At 42.4% G+C, this 16,926-nt stretch overlaps 1 protein-coding gene across 5 annotated transcripts in view; it reads right to left on the bottom strand.

The window, feature by feature from the left end:
* Window positions 1-16,926, bottom strand: part of BTBD9 (BTB domain containing 9) — a 406,522-nt gene that overhangs the window by 137,985 nt on the left and 251,611 nt on the right. For 4 of the 5 annotated variants that reach the window (XR_014809001.1, XM_084966368.1, XM_084966369.1 and 1 more), the window contains 1 exon segment: window positions 6,687-6,796. Coding sequence is in view for 4 of the 5 variants with exons in the window: in XM_084966368.1 (XP_084822494.1) it covers window positions 6,687-6,796 (110 nt within the window). In the remaining variant the exon portion in view is untranslated. 5 annotated transcript variants of the gene reach the window in all.

Consider the following 16,926-nt stretch of genomic DNA (forward strand, 5'->3'; position numbering starts at 1 on the left):
ATCCTCCCGCGACGCTCCGTCTCCTCCCTTAGGAAGACTTAAGGACCTCATCACCTCCATGGGGAGGTCTTCCCTGACGTGCCCCCCAACTCAGGTTAGGTGCTCCTGCCCCAGTGTTCCTACAGCATCTGATGAATCCTCCCAGGAGATGACTTATTTGACTGTGCTGTCACCTTCTGTTTAAGTGTCTTTTTCCTTCATTAGCTCACACAAACCTCCAAGGCAGAAACTGCACCTGTGTCTCTTCCTATCCCAGTGCCTAGATACACTTGGCAGCTTCTTAATAAATGTCTGCTTAATGCCCAGTAATTTACAGTAGATAAAGAAGTTAAGCTTCACTGACAATTAGAACCAGCCTTAATATCTGGTTAGAGAGATGGGTTGGGAAAAGCAAAGCCTCTTGGTCTAGACTAGTCCAGACTCAACAGTGCCATTTTAGAAAACTCTCCTCCCAGCTCCCTGTTTTGGCTCCAGAGGACATGCTTTTTAAACACAGCAGCAAAGCATAGAAGCCATATCCCTAGTTCGGTGGATGCCAAAAGCCCTTCATGGCAGAGATTTCCAACTCTGTTTACTTTCCCAGGATTTTACAGAATTATAAACACACTGCTGCAAAAATACTTTTAGATGACAGGAGCAGCTACAGACCACCGATTTCTATTTCCTGCCTCCAGCTGGGACTGAGTATCAGCCATTTTGGTTGCTATGTAAATTAGCACATTCGTAATGTTCTGTGTTGTTTACCAAATTCTTCAAGACCCAGCACAAAATACCACTCTTCATGAAATCTTCTCTTTTTAGGCAAGAAAACATGCTGGGTTTCTTCACAGCCCAACTAAAGATTTAACCTTCCTCCACACTGTGCAGTGCCTTGTCTGGTGTTCTCCACTCCACCTTCTTCCACGCCTTGCCGATGCGCTTATTGGGTTACTTCGAGTCAGATGGTGATTTCCTGATGGCTGGAGCCCCTTTACACTTCTGTCTCTGCACTGTCTTTCCGCTTCCAGCTCCTCTCACTCCCCTTTGTTACACCATATCTTACCACATCTCAGTGTGTAAAGCTCCACACACTACATTTCCCAAGCTTGCCAGGTGTGTGTGTGTGTGTGTGTGTGTGTGTGTGTGTGTGTGTGTATCCCCCCAGCCGGGTTTTTGGTGAAGTTCTATCAACTGAAGAAAGTGGTGAGAGAATGGAAGACGGGAGGAAGGAAGAAAACATGTCTGTCAATCTCCTTCTGATGGTACTGCAGGCAGCCCAGAGCAGGTGAATATGGGCTCCAGTGTCCTGTTCAGACAGCACAGATCCTGCCGATGGCAGCAGTGAGTATTCCCAGAGCCTCAGCAACACAGAGTTCCTATGCTGGTGTGGCTTATTTCCGTTGCCCTACGTCAATTAACAACAAGGAGATAAAATAGCAAAGCACCAGTCTTCCTTGATCCAGGCTGGTAGACACAGAGTTAATACTTAATGGACTAAAGCTGGTAATGGAAGCTTTTTCTTACTCTCTAAAGGGTTGAAGAACCTTGAAATTTGAGCCTATAGCTCTATGCTCTAGTTACTATCTCTTAAGCAGAGGTAGAGCCAAGGATAAAGATGGAAAGGGACTTATGAGAGCCTATTTTCTCCAGAAGAATGAGGAGAACTTAAGAGGGAAACCAGACTCATGTAATGCTGAATACCACACTCTCAGATCAGTGTTAAGAACTTACAGCTCCTCCAAGTCTTACTAGAAGCATGGTCTCTATTCATCTATAAGATTTGTAAGAAGAGAGGAGCTATTGAAAAAGGAAAAAACAAGTACAAATAGCCCTGAAGAATATGAAAAGATGCTCACTTTCCCTCATAAGAGAAATGCAGTTAAAATTGTACCAGGATACCATTTCTCATCTATCGAATGGTCAAAAATCAAGAAGTTTGGCAGTATGCTCCATTCGCAAGGCTGATGGGGAAACAGTCGTTATCACACATCGCCAATGAGAATTTTAAAATGGTATAATCCCTGTGGAGGTGAACTTGGCAATATCTAACAAAATTATACATTTACCCTTTGACCAAGTAATCTGTCTTCTAGGAATCTATCCCAAAGGCAATCACGCAATTTGTAGTAGCAGAAGACTGATGGTTCATCAACAGAGGACTGGCTGAATAAACTACAGAACATCTACATTAATGAGTACCATGCAATTATTAAAAAGGAATAAATAATATCTTTCTATATACCTAGCTCTAGGATAAGTGTTCAGTACAAAAAAACCCAAAAAAAACAAAAAACAAGGTAAAGAAAGAAAGCACATACAGCATATAATATGCTAACAATTATTTAAGAATACTGGGAAGAATACAAAATATAAATCACATATATATTTACTTCTTTTCCATTTTTTAAAGGGGAAACTAAAAAACTAAAGGGGAAAAAGAGATTATCTACAGGACTAGAGGAGAGAGGAACAGAAACTTGATTTCTCCAAATATAACCTCTTTGTAGATTTGATTTTTTGGAACTATGTAGATATTTTACAGTTATAAAACAAAAAAATTTTAAAGGCAATCACTAAATATTGAAAGCAAAGTGGAACAAACGAATCCATCTTTACACTGAAATGACAGCATAACCACCTAGAAGATTACTATAAGTGACTTTAAAACACAATAATTTTACTGTACATCTCTAGCAGAATATACCTAAGGGGTCAGAACATAATTGCAAAATCTTACACTATTTTCAGTAATCATGTGATTCAAGGTAGTACTAGTAATATAATTCTGAGACTATTTGGTATGTCCTGAAGACAAAGGCAATGAATTATTGTGCTCTATCACTAGTAATCAAGATTTCCAGTATGGGAAAAAAGCATATTAAAGATAAAAGCAGGCACTCATGACATATTTTACCTGTTAAATACACGACATAAAATAAATAAATATATGTGCATGTATTTCCTGCTTCTGTCCCCTGAAAAGGCCTGGGAACAACGACCAACCCAATAGGTAGTGCTTAGGCTGAGGTTTCTAAATGTCACTTTCCAGTGAAGGGAACCAGGGCTTCCTGTAGAAATGGCTGATTCCAGATCATGGGCAGGAGATGTACCAGATGAACCTGTTACATTGTGTCACACCAGAGCTACTGAGGGCTCCTGAGAGCATGTCAGAAAGACTCAGGAGCCAATAGAAAGAAGCTAAAGATGGGGACAATTTGAATACCAATAAAAATAATTGTAAGTGATTAAAAGATGTCCAATTAATTTAATCCCCAAATCTGAAATGATACATATGTACCCTCTTTCCTCCCCACCCCACCCCCAGCAAACATCATTGGTGACCTTTGGAGGATGCTACGTAACCACCACTTTAATTTGAAGAGAGGAAAATGAGAAGAAAGAATCCAGCATTTATTCTTCTTTTCCTGGGCAAACTGCATCTCAGTATTACCAAATGAATGTTCAGGAAAGTTTTCTCTTTCTAGTTACTGAATGATGAAGGTATTCAAAGAAGTGAATTTAAACACAAGAGTAAATGAAAAGGAGGTTTTGGCAATTATTACAAAAAAGTGGAGGGATTTGGCAAATGCCACGTAGGTATCACAAAGTGGAGTGACAAGGCAAAGCAAATACATTCTTTGGGATGTTTAATGTTGAAAGAGCAGTCGTATCTATTCTAACATTCCTTCCGCATGTCAGTGCTAAGACAGAGTTTCCTACAAATGCCTCCTGCGGAGGAGACAGTCATCGCAGGCTGAGTCTCCGAGGCAAGCATGCATCCCAGCACCGTCCAGAAGCAGCCACCAGATGAGAATGGGCTGTGGTGGCAGCAGTAGATGTGGGGGCAGAAGTGCTACGGGTTGTGTCTGAGGCCCAGATCTGGCCAGTGTGGTTGAGGTGGGGCTATTCCCATGGATGTCTGAACCCATAGGGTCAAAGCCTCCGCATGCGTCTGTACAAGTGAAGCAGCAGGAGAATGACATGCTGGCAACAGAAATGTGAAAGAAACTCTTTGGTGGAAAATGAAGACTAAAATCTTAAAAAGCTAGTGCAGTTACTTTTATTTACTTTTTTCCTGGCATCATTATACGATTAAGTCATAACATTAAAATCTGATTTTAAAAACCAACACGGATATTTTTAAATAATTTTAAGGTCTATTAGGAGAGTACTACTCTCATCAGAGCAGCGTGAACTATGAAACAAAGACCAGGAACAGTGAAAGAAAGAAGTTCTGAATCTCAAAACATAAGAGTAGAGCTTGATACCCTACGAGTTATTCATGATGACATTATTTGACTTTTACTTTTTTTCCCCTCATGAAAACTGGAGTTTATACCAGTGGTTCTCAAGGGAGGAGTACATATTTCATAGGAAAGAGGAAGCAATAGGGCAGCTACAACTTTAAACTAACTCCGGGTGATCCTGACACGCGCTGCGCCCCACCAGACAACCACTCCTTTTGGGAGGTCCCTGTGGAGTGGCTGCTGAGGCCTGTGTGCAGCGAAAATGCACCTGAGATTGTCAACAGGGAGCGCTGGCCATTACTATGTCAAACTCAGCCGAGCTGCCATGTCAGGCAGAGGATAATGAAATCCCCCCCGTGCCCCCTCAGGACTCACACCACCTCCCTGTCTGCCCAGCACGGGGGCAACTCTGAGCTGAGAAGACCGTCAAAGGGGGGCCAGAGGGGACCCCACTGCAGGCTGCCTGCCGACAAGTACACGCACAAGCCGCCCACCTGCACCGCTGCTCCTGCCTCGCGGAGGGACGATGACAGGCGGATGATAGCGGTGCTCTTTGCAGTCAAACTTGTGAGCGTCACAGGAGAGGGCTTAGAGTCGAGTGTTTGACCAGACTCTAGAAACACGTCCTACATCTCTGCAATCTTCTTTCCTCCCCTGACACGTCGGAGACAATTACGGCTTCTGGTAACGCTGACTACCTCAGTTTGGACAAAACATACAGACCAACAACAGCATCCCTCACTGCAATTGATCCTGAGTTTCATTCCTGTAATGGCCTTTCATGCCAGATAGACCTGTTTCTTTGATAATTACCGTGTCCACAAATCTGTTCTTCCTCCAATAAGAAGGGGGAGGTGCCTTCTATGCAGCAAGTTCGACATGCAGTGCACTGGGCTGAAATGGGCAGCCAGGTGCTTTACAGCCTGTGACCAGGAAGGGGCTTTGGTTTCCAAGAGCCGTCTCAGTAAGGATGCCCCCAACTACACAATCCCATTACACAGTGAGGCCTGGTCTATGAGACAACATGGGCAGCAGGTGAAGAGGAGCGCCCGCCCCACAACCCTCCATCACCACCATTCTGTGCCCCCCGCCCCAGAAGTAAAAGCCTTGATAACATCAGGCAATGCTTCAGCACTGCTCACTTTCAAATGGCTTAAAAGTCATAAGGATTATCAACACTTTTATTGAATACGAAAAACCACGTCCATAGCAAAATTAAAACCAAGTTATTTATTTTAGCTGATCTCTCAAAGTTCTCTCTACATTGGGATAATTTCTACTCCTGCTACTTTATTAATATGACTCTCCCCAACGTCTTTAACTAAAGGATTACATTTAGGAAACAGAAGGTGTTAGGAAAATGTAGATTTTTGATCATTCAAGGAATTAGTACACATTTGCATTTACACTCCTCTTTCCCACTGTAGTTTTCACCATGCCTTTAGGACACTGTCAGTATGTTCTATGTCCCAGCATGGGTAGCATTTGTGAAGGAGAGGAGAAACGGGTCCCTTTGTACAGGTAAAGAATTCTACCTTAGGTTCACCAAGGTACGGGCATCTCATCCCCCTGCTTGAACATACAGAGTCCCTTTTTCGAGAAAGCTGCAGTGAAGGCACAGATTCAAGGATCTGGTTCAACTACGATCTTTGCAGGAAATGGGTAAAAAACAATGGGCAAAAAACTATGGGCACAGGTGAAAGAGGAATAACCAGTCTGCCTGGGAAAAGTCACACAGGATGTCCAGAAAGTGAAGACCTGGGGTGGACACACACAGAGCCAGACTATTATCACCTAAGACAGAAGGAAGAATAAAACCTAACAGGAAAGAGCCGAACCACTAAACGAAACTAAAAATACCCTTTCGAAAGATCAGCCAAGCCATATTTCCCACAAGATAGCTTAATTTTCACAACGACCATTTAGTGACTCTGGTCTTATTTAAATTACGTGCAGGCATTTTCTGGAGGTGAGTTTGGCTCAACAGGGCCAACATGGACTGCTGCGTCCATGAAAAGGAGACAGTCTCAGAGCCGAGCACCTCATTCATATCAAATCAAAGGCCGAAAGACCTGCGCAGCCTTGTAAAGTGTGAGCACTGGATCAATATTATACTGACTTCCTCCCTGATCTTACCTACCACTGAATACAGAAAAGCCTCTGCCCGACTGACATCAGCATTCTCTACGTAGCAAATCTGAATGAAACACTAAAACATTTTCAAATCTTAACTACTAGAACAGTATTTATATTCTTTTACGTTCAGTTGACTGGAATTATTGTTTTGACAACTTCTGAAAATATAAGCCCTCCCCTACATCACTCAGCCATAAGGCATTCAAGTCAACCAGAGCTCTTAGTCAAAGCTGATTAAGAGGTAGATTAAGATGAGTTAATGGAATAAAAAAATATTTGAAGATATTCTAAGGGTATAAACAAAAATGTAATTTTGACACTTACCTATCAGCCCTTTCTCCAGAGTGAAGGTTTTGTTTGTAAACATACATTCAAAAGCCACAATGTGGAAAATCTTGTTCACTGTGTTGTGAGTCCCAACTATTCGAATATACCTGGGGGTAAAAAGAAAAGAGAATTTGTTGAAGAAAATGAGCTCCCATCATCACCAACCCAAAGATAACAGAGTAAGATACCCTGGGTAAAGGCACAATGTCCCAGAGCATGGGTTCAAGAAGACCTGAACTGGCTTCAGACCCTGTACCTCCTCCTCAGGGCTAGTAGCTCCAACAGAGCCTGGAGGAACTGCAGCAACATTATAGAGATGCCACTTTCCCGAGAATTAAGTAGATCCTAGATTTGGTTTACCCAGAAAATCAAACCTGAATGTCAGTACAATTTGATGTCCGTGAGATACTTACACTGGAGAATAACAAACCTTGCCTTGTGGTCAGCAGTGCCTGTGCACAGGTGCGCAGACACACACAAAAACAAACACTTTCCAACTCAATGAAAGCTTTCATCCATTGGAGACAAATGCATGAAATCAATGTTGCTTTCTTGTTTAAAGGAAAAATCCACAGAAACTACTGAAAAACCACTCAGTTTCTTGTGTTTTAATATTGCTCCTAAAGCCCTGTTAGGAAGTCAACCCTGTATACTTACGCCAGCCCCTGCCCCTTGACTGCTGGGAACCTTCTCCTGCAGAGGAAGCTATCTGCAGAAGGGACCCTGCCTGTTCTGCAGCTTCCCTCCTGGCCACGAGGACCTGGCATCTGCACACAGGGCAGAGTGTCACGGGGAGGTCTCCAGCGTCTTGGCCTGCTCACCCTCTGCGAATCCCTAGCGGCTTCGCCTCCGACAAACAAGCATTAACCTTGGAGCGCCTTGCTCCTTTCACTCTCCAGAGGGACCTGCCAGTTCACAGGTTAATGAACAGACACACTTACTCTTCTGAGTGTCACACAATTCCTGAGGAACGTAATGTGCCACACACACAGTCTTACTAGAATTCAAAAGAAGAACTGGGGAAAGAAATCACCAGATCAACTGATAATGCTCTCCCAAATTATGAACTATGTGCTCTGAAGGATGAAGCATATTAAAGAAACAGATTTCAATTAGGAGATGACAGACTGGGCAAGGTTTTAGTAAGAGCTGCCCTCCACTGAGTAAAACAACCTTCGACTTAGATGATATAGTTTTCCTTCTGAGTTAATCGCTGTTCACTAATTTGGTAATTCCCTTACATTTCTCATCACTCCAAGTTAACTGTATAATGTAAATGCCAATTTAAAAAAATTCCCATTAAAGAGGCTATGTTGGGGGGTTTTGTGTCATGGGCTATTTTCCCTCCTGTTTCTTCAAGCCTGAATCTCGCTGCATTCCCTGTGCACCTCATTTAGCCATCTGCTCCTTGACAGAAGCTGATGGCTCATCTTCATGACCGATGTGAACGCACTCCCCTGGCCTGGCTGCTCGGCGCGCCCGCACCCACTGCAAGCAGACGGCGCTCTTCCTGGGTAGAGAGTCAGGGTAACTGCAAGCTCGCCAGAGCCCCCTGGTAAGCAGGAGGGCAGCCCTAACCTGCTTTCTCAAGCCCTCGAGGAGAGAGAAGGGGTCAATTTTACTGGGTTTCAGTAGGTATGGGGTTTATTTAAAATAAGTTCTAAATGGTCTGGGTAGAACAGATTGTGTTATTCTTTACTGCTGGCAGTAACAATCTCTCTGGGCTTTCTGGAACGGAAGGGGTGTGTTAAGCCTGGCACCTTGGCCTGAATCTAATTTTGTCCATTTCCTCAAACCCACAGGAACTCAACCAGCATAGCATTTTCAACCGCACATGGTCGTGACAGGCTGACTGCGCCGTCTGCAACCTTGGAGGGAACGGGGGGAATGTGGTTTGGTGGAATTTGATCAGATCATCTTCCTGTTCCCTAGGTCAAGTCTCTCAAAGGAGAGATTGCTCTTCTAACACTATGCAAGGCAGAGGAGCGGGGAGGTGACGAACGCGCCTTTCCCCATTGGCAGTTCTTAAGGTTAACGGTCCGGGCTGACCTGAGGGGATGCGGTAATGTTCCCTCCCTCCCTTTCTTTTTAAAACATCATATGGAACCAGGCTCTCCAAGTTTAGGCAATAGTCGTTTCCCAAATTTTACCCTAGTGCAAATATCAAGAATGGAAGAAAATATAGAACCTTCCTTTCCCTCGCCTCCCAATTATAGGAAACTGAAAATAAAAAATTATACTGGAATACATTTTACAGTCTTAATGATAGTGTTTGTGATAACTAACAAGATAATATATATGATTGCAAAAGCACTGAGAGATGCCTCCAGATAAAAAGTTCTATATAAATGAAGATAATGTTATCTCTGCTGCATAATCCTGAGGTCAAATTAGCAATTCACCACTGTACATCACACTTCTTGATTAGCCTGTTATATGTAATGCTCATAACAAGTTTAATTATTCCAGTTCTACAATACTTTCTAAGTCTCCATAAAATTATAGCCTAATTTACAAAAATGACATAAAGTCCTTACTCAAATCCACATTAACAAAGTCACGAGAAAGAAGCCATGCTCCTTTTCTCCAGCAAGCAACTGCTTAGCATAGGACTCTGTCCTTTATTGGAGATCTCCACCAGAAACAGCAAACAGGCTTTACCTAATCCCCCCACTTCAGCGACCAGCAGGGCAGCCTGGAGCTCTCCATTAAGACCTCAGGGACCCTGTCCAGCTCAGGCGAAGGAGGCCCTGCTCCACGAGCAATGTCTGGAGGGAGGAGGGGGCAGCCCAGGTGCCATCCTTGATCACAAGCAGATTTCCTTCATGGGGCTCACAGTGGGGGCGGCGGGGGGGGGGGCATCCCAGAGGTGGAAGAGAAGTTACCCCTGCCCAGTAAGCTACTGACAATCCAAGGGATGGAGATGGCAGAGTCCCCTCCCTCTTTACTTTTTTATTTTTTAAAAGCAATCCAAACCTGCTTCTGGGGCCTAACACCCAAACAGGAGAAGTAGATACCACGTTTTCTCCGTCACAAAAGATTTTGAATGAGAGGTAAAACTTGAGATTAATTTTTTTCTCCTTCAACATCGTCTCTCCAGTGCACACTCAGACTCTGATTTAACCTGATAATAAGGGCAGTGGCAGCTAGTGACTTCATCCGTGTGTAGAGAGGAACACTGCTGAAAAATATGACAGCTATCCTTTGTTCTCTCTGCGGTCCTCAACAGCAGCTCAGACAGTTGGAAGATAATTAAAACTTAAACAGTGCTGAGGAAGGCAGATAAGCAACAGATTGGCCATTTCTGATGAGGCTGAATGCTGTCCACGTGAGCTCTGGTCTAACACTCTGTTTCCAATATTCGCCTCCCCTGCCTATGTCAGCTGTCTTCTAGTCGCCGACAGAGACGGGGTCCTGGACACAGCTCAGAACAGGATGATTCACTGCAGAAGTTTCTAGAGCTGTCATATTGTGGGTGGAAACAGATTCTGTCTTCTTCAATAAAATGAAACCTAAACGCTCCAAGGATAGCACTCTGAAACTGAAAGGCACTATGGAGTTCTGCAGGACTTGCTTCAGAGTCTAACAGAAGCAGGTTTGGAGCCCAGCCCCATCACTTAATTCGCTGTGCCACTGTACAAAAAGGTATTTTGAACCTTTTTGAACCGTGGTTTCCATCTCTATGAGGTCAATAACACAAACCTTATATGATACACACACACACACACACACACACATATATTTTTGGTCTTTCTGTCTTTTCTAGGGCCGCACCCGCGGCATATGGAGGTTCCCGGGCTAGGGGTCTAATCGGAGCCGTAACCTCTGGCCTACACCACAGCCACAGCAACTCAGGATCTGAGCCGCATCTGCGACCTACACCACAGCTCACTGCAATGCCGGATCCTTAATCCACTGAGTGAGGCCAGGGATCGAACCCACAACCTCATGGTTCCTGGTTGGATTAGTTAACCACTGCGCCATGATGGGAATTCCTGTTGTTTAATCGAGGTAATTATTTAAAGTGTCTAATGCAATGCTTGGCAGAGTAGAGTATCATTAACTAGAGATTCAAAGAGTAGGTCTTTGGAGGCAGAATTTCTTTGGGGCTTCAAGACTGCTGATTGTCTGGGAGTTTCTCTAACTGTGGGAGAACAGGGGCAGGTGGCAGGACGGACTTCAAGCGCACAGGCAGGGGCTGGCCTGTCCTCTCAGGACCCTGCAAGGACAGGCATCATGGGCCACATAAAGAGGCCACATTCCCAGTGCAGATTACCTGGCTCTATGTTACTTCCTGCTTTGGGCCCCTAGTCTTTAGGGAAGTCTATTTAAATGTTCTTGACCTGACTCAGCTCTGCATAAGGAGACAAGGGAAGAATCTTTTGTCCATATTTGGTCCAGCTACCCTGGCCCACAGAAGAGTTTCTTTTTTGTGCAAACTCTTGAAGTTTGGAGATCTAATTTATTAAGAAAAACAGCACTTCCTAACAGGGAGACATCCTAATACTGTGACCTAGAAAATGTTTGCCTTGGGGAGTTCATTGTATTCCCTGCCTGTTCTGGGAAGGTACTACAAATTCCTATTCTTAACCTACCCTTCCATCTTTCTTGTCAGGACGCTAGCAGATCTCATTTCTCAGTCATATACAATGCATCTTTAACAGAATGAGGAAAATACAAAAAAATAGCAGCTTGCACATCCCCATTTTAAACCCCTTGGAATTCTCTAGGCTTGGTATTCTTTAGTCTTTAGCCTGCTTGTGGTTACAGTTAATCCTTAACCTTTGCCTCTAGTAATGGGATCACCTAACTTCTATACTGAGCAGGTTCCACTACAAGATAAAATTGAATTCAGCAAAAAAAAAAAAAATATTTAAATGAGTTCTCAGGGGATTACGTAAAGACAGAATCCATCGGAATTTTATTTTTTGGTAAACAAAGTTTTATTCTCAAATTGGACTTAATATTCTCGAGTTAAAAAAGACTCCTGAGAAAACCAGAGTTAACCTAAGACCAGGGACCCTTAACAGCACAAGAAGGGACCCTTAACACTTTGGCTCTTCCAAAAGGCGCCCCTGGGGAACTCTGCAGAGAAAAGCTGTTCTTTGCTGTGGTCAGGGGAGGTCGACTGACAAGAACTTGAGCTACAGCATTTACTAGGGTCTTAGAACCATGTGGATTTGGGATTCACCATTTCCACGATTTCCTATTTGACCCTTGCTTTCAAGGAGATAAGAAGAATGTAGATATACAATTCTTTAACCCAAGAAGCAGGCAATGTCTGCGAGTTCCCCCAGTATGCTATTTCCTTCTGGTTCTGGGTACAGTGTTAGTGCTCTTATAATCAAACCACGGACTGGAGGGGAAAGTGACTTCGGGTCTTGTTGCTAAGGCAGCAAGTGGAAAACAGTTTACTGCCAGAATGACAAAGAGCTTCTAGAAAAAGCATGTTGCAACAGAACAGATTTGTTACTCTTAGAAACCCTTCCCTCTGGCTGATCGGTGGAGCTATAGATTCTCTTCTACTGACTTCAGCCAAGGGCCCTGGCATCATTTGCTTACTGGGGAGAGGAAGAATTACTGAAAGGTTAAACACTCTGTACCCAGGGTGAGCCTAAGCAGAGGCTACTGTCTCAGGGAACAGCCCTGATGCTGCCTGAGCATTAGCCCGGCAGAGGGAGCGATCACGTTCCAGCAACTCCACTCTTCAACCTGAAGGGCAAGCAAAACAAGTCGTCATCTTGTTTTTCAGAGAAAATTGATGCTATATAGAACCAAGTACACAGAAGGGATAAGAGCGGTAAATAATTACTAACACATCATTACCCAGTGCTACTCAAAATAGAAAGTCATTCCAATATTAGACATAAATATTTGAGTGTTGTTTTTTATTTGGGGGAAAAGTACATTTTGAAGAGTAGGCTTTTTCCCCACCCTCCAAATATATAGAACCTAAACCTGCCTTAATAATTTACCTTCAAGCTATGAAATCATATTTGAAATTAGTATCACAAAAGAACTTAATTATGATATTTATTTGTATGTCATATGAAAATGATATAACAAGTGACTCTACTTACTTCATTTATATTTTCTGTTTGCACATTTACCAGGCAATAGCCCTTGTAGGTATACTGGGTAAATCTGCTAATAATCCAGATTTAATAAACACTTACTAGGGATGAGAAATTGTGCTGAGCCCTGTGAGGAATGGACCAGAAAGACAGGACATAAACCTTCATTGGGAGAAGGTTACAGAGAAAGTCTAGGAATTTAGAAGCCAAGACTAAAACCCAGCAAACAGTATGATTTTTGAACAGAACTGAGTCAAAAGAATGACCTAGGTTCTAGTCAGAGCTTCACAATGTATTAGGTATAAAACTGGGGCAAGTTCCTTAATTTCTCTCCGTCTTAGGCTCCATGTTGGTAAGAGTGGTGAGTAGTGGTGAGGAGAAAGACATAGGAGCTGCTGACCTATTCACACAAGGTAGCCTAACCTTAAAACACCAAATTGAGCAACATGGACTTTCAAAGTCCTCCCTCTGAACCACTTTTGCTTCAAAGACCTAAAGAAAACAAAACACAGCTAAAAGAGAAATGATCCCCTCTCCACCACACATACACACAGATGACCACTGACTTACCCAACAAATATCAACCGAGTATTTACCACGTGCCAGCTACTGCAGCTGGGTGCTAGGATATGGGATTGAACACTGTAGATAAAGTCTCTTCCCTGCGGAAGTTACATTCCAAGTCAGGAGATCTACAACAAATTAAGAAACTAAATAATTAGCCACTGGTTGGTGATCTATTTTGCATAGAACTTGAGAGACAAACTTGCTAAACTGGAAGGATAAACAGTTATGAAACCTCTCCCTTAAACAATGTCCTACTTTATAGCAAGGATCTATATCCAATCTCCTGGGATAGACCACAATGAAAGGAATATAATAAAGAAAAAAAATATATAAAACTGAGTCACTCTGCTGTTCAGCAGAAACTGGCACAACACTGCAGATCAACTACACTTTAATTTAAAAAATAAACTAAAAAATAAATAAATAAAACCTCTCCCTGAAGGAATAAAAGAAGGGTCAAATGGGAAGGCATGATTAGCTTTGCCTTGGAATACAGATATACTGTAGATGAGCCTGCAATGTAGATACAGTACACCCATTATAGACGTTTCGCAAGATAGTGGCCAAAATCTAATTAAGTAGGTTTCTTAGGATCTGGAAAGAAGAACTGATTTGAATTATGTGGGAAGAAATGTCTGATTTACTTCATGGTTTGGTTTTTCTCTTTTCAGATTGTAATTTTTAAGGGATTACAGAAAGACAAAATAGCAAGTGGAAGATATAAAATGAAAAATGTATAAGGGAGAGAGGGAGGGAAGGAGAAAGAGAGAAGCCGGGTAAAGGGAGGAGCCCGGGGAGGCGGGGAGCGGGAGAGAAAGAGCATGAATAGGAACAAACCAATCCTTCTTCTGTCTCTGTTACGAGCTAATGTGAACAAATCCCCATGTGGGAATACTGTTAACCAATTTTATTACTCAATAAAACATTTGAAATCACCACAAAGTATATTTTAAGAAATAGAATGAAATTACCAAAAGTTCAACATTTGCATTTTTTCATTAACTTTCCCGCTAGCCCAAGATGCTGGGAGCGGGAGAGAGAATTTCACCAGTTTTATCTTTAAAATGGCTGTATTATTTTTTTCAGTTTATCCAACAGGCTGTGCATTTCCACGGATATAGACAAATGAGTCTAATGGAATTGTGCACTAGAGAAAACGTAGAAGAAAATTAAATTTGTTAGTTTCCTTATGAATCTGTAAGATCTCATTTGGTGGCTATGACCTGTGGCAAGCCTGCTTTAGGATCATGGTGGATAAGGGAAGCGTCTCCTTTTTTCTAACCTAAGACGACGGTGGGGATATGCCACTTATTGTAACTTAAAATTTTAAGGGCTGGCGGAGTCTGTCCTTTTTTTCCTTTTAGAGTAGAAGATTAAATAGAGAAGGAAGAGAAGCAAACAGAAGGAGAAAGAATTTCCTTCTCCCTGAAGAAAAATCTAAGAATCCTTCTAAGAATGTAAACATTTGACACACTGAGAAATAAGACAGGAATTGCCTAAGATGGTCAGAATAACAGCAGTGAAAACGGGGAGTGCCAGTCAAGAGAGTAATAAAGAGAGCATGGGGAGTAAAGAAACCACATATCTTCACTCCAGACTCCTCGGAAACTAGCACTGGAATTAAAATAAAAGCTACCAGCTTCTCAACACATCCCGTGCACTAGCCCTTGCATGCATTATCTCTCATACCCTACACATTCATATGATCAGGCTGGAGATTTCAAAGCTCAAAAGACAGAACACGTCACTCAAAGCCTCTGTACTCTTTACAAGCTATGTAAAGAAATCTGTGTTCCAGGCTCCTCAGAGGGAGAACTAACTAAAACGTATTTGGGGAAAACAAGCTCAATCCAGAAAAGCCTTATGTTTTCCACATACTATCCCCAAACTGTGTCAATGCTCACAGACAATTTCAGGGACCCTCCTTTGTCCTTTGGGATAGTCTGGACCTTTAACCTAGAGAATGGATCAGAAGATAAAAAAAAAAGATCCAGAGATTTACTCAGCACATAATTCAAGCATCAGTACAACTATGTACAAAGCAACCAACCATAGGCAGAGTAGTCAAAGTAAACAAAAATAATATTACAGGAGACTTGAGAAGAACACTCACTTCATCAGCCCAGAAAATGCAATTGATGAAAATAAAGCGAGGGCTATCTGTGTCCTGGGTGCCAACACTGGTGCGGATATGCACAGTGTTGTGGTGTAGAAATGCACAGTGTTCCGGTGCGGATATACACAGTGTTCTGGTGCAGATATGCACAGTGCTCGGTGTGGATATGCACAGTGTTCCGGTGCGGATATACACAGTGTTCTGGTGCAGATATGCACAGTGCTCGGTGTGGATATGCACAGTGTTCCGGTGCAAATATGTAGGGATATGCACAGTGCTCCGGTGCGGATATGCACAGTGCTCCGGTGAGGATATGCACAGTGTTCCAGTGCGAATAAGTAGGGATATGCACAGGGTTCCAGTGAGGATATGTACAGGGTTCTATTTCAGGGGTTGTTAAAGCCAGAAGTGCACAACTGATTTTACTGTAGAAGCCTGTACACTTCAGTTTCCAAGTAGCAAGAAGGATTACTAATCTCAGCACTACTGGTGTAAGAGATTTTGCTGCTTAAGTCTGTCAATGTGTTAGACCTTTAACACAAGCAGAAGAGAAAAGAAAATAGCAAGATGCTCTGAGTGGTGCCAGTTGTTGACCTACAGAGCCTGCCATTTACAGCAGGGGCTGAGCAGACGTGGGACAGTTTCAAACCCAGCAGTCTGCCCAATCATTTAAAAAGACATTTCCCATATTCGCGCCTTTTGTGTTAGGAGTCCTATGCACTGTGGACGTTTGGAAGCCTGTCCCAAATGTACTTCTACTGGATTAGCAAGCAAGTTGGGAGGTGGCATAGTTTGGCAAGGATTTTTTTTTTTCCTTCCCCAAAGCTTCTTGAGAATTCAACCATTCAAGACCTAGACTTTACTGGTACAGCATTTAGTGCTAAGCCAGTGATCAGAAAGAAAATGTCAATTCTTACCCTTGTTTCAGAAATTCAAGGAAAGAAACACTTGGGAGAGAAATGCACATAAAGTAAAATGTATACTTTGTAGGAGAGGATTTATTTTTTAATAAACAAGATTCTATTACATCACTAGAGGTCACTGCTACTGCTGTGGTGTTTGGACTCATTAAAATAAAACAAAACAAAACTGGTTTAACTATCTCTTTTTCTTTCAGATTTTAAATTTTTACATGTACATAATTCAAAAAGTCAAATAACCTTTAAGATTATGAAAAATACCCCCCCACCCCCACCACCCATGCTCCATTTCCTCCTCTCCCCAGAGGCAATTGTTTTTACCTCTTTAGTGGATTATTTTAGGATTTATCTTACATCTATAATTATCATATGTTTAATCCTATTTCTTGATTTTCCAGTTTTAGGCCTTATCCACCAATCTACTACTATAGAAGACAAGTTTTTAGCTCTTTCCTCCATACACAGCTTTTCCCATCCCTGTATTGTAACTGTGGTTGATTCAATACTCAGTGTTTAGCTTATGATTATGTAAACAAAATTCACAATATATGGAGTACTTT

Source organism: Sus scrofa, chromosome 7 (assembly GCF_054392235.1).
Source record: "Sus scrofa isolate SSC_HxYL_T2T_F1_AM1 chromosome 7, Sscrofa_HxYL_maternal_Yorkshire_Landrace_v2.0, whole genome shotgun sequence".
Taxonomy (NCBI): domain Eukaryota; kingdom Metazoa; phylum Chordata; class Mammalia; order Artiodactyla; family Suidae; genus Sus; species Sus scrofa.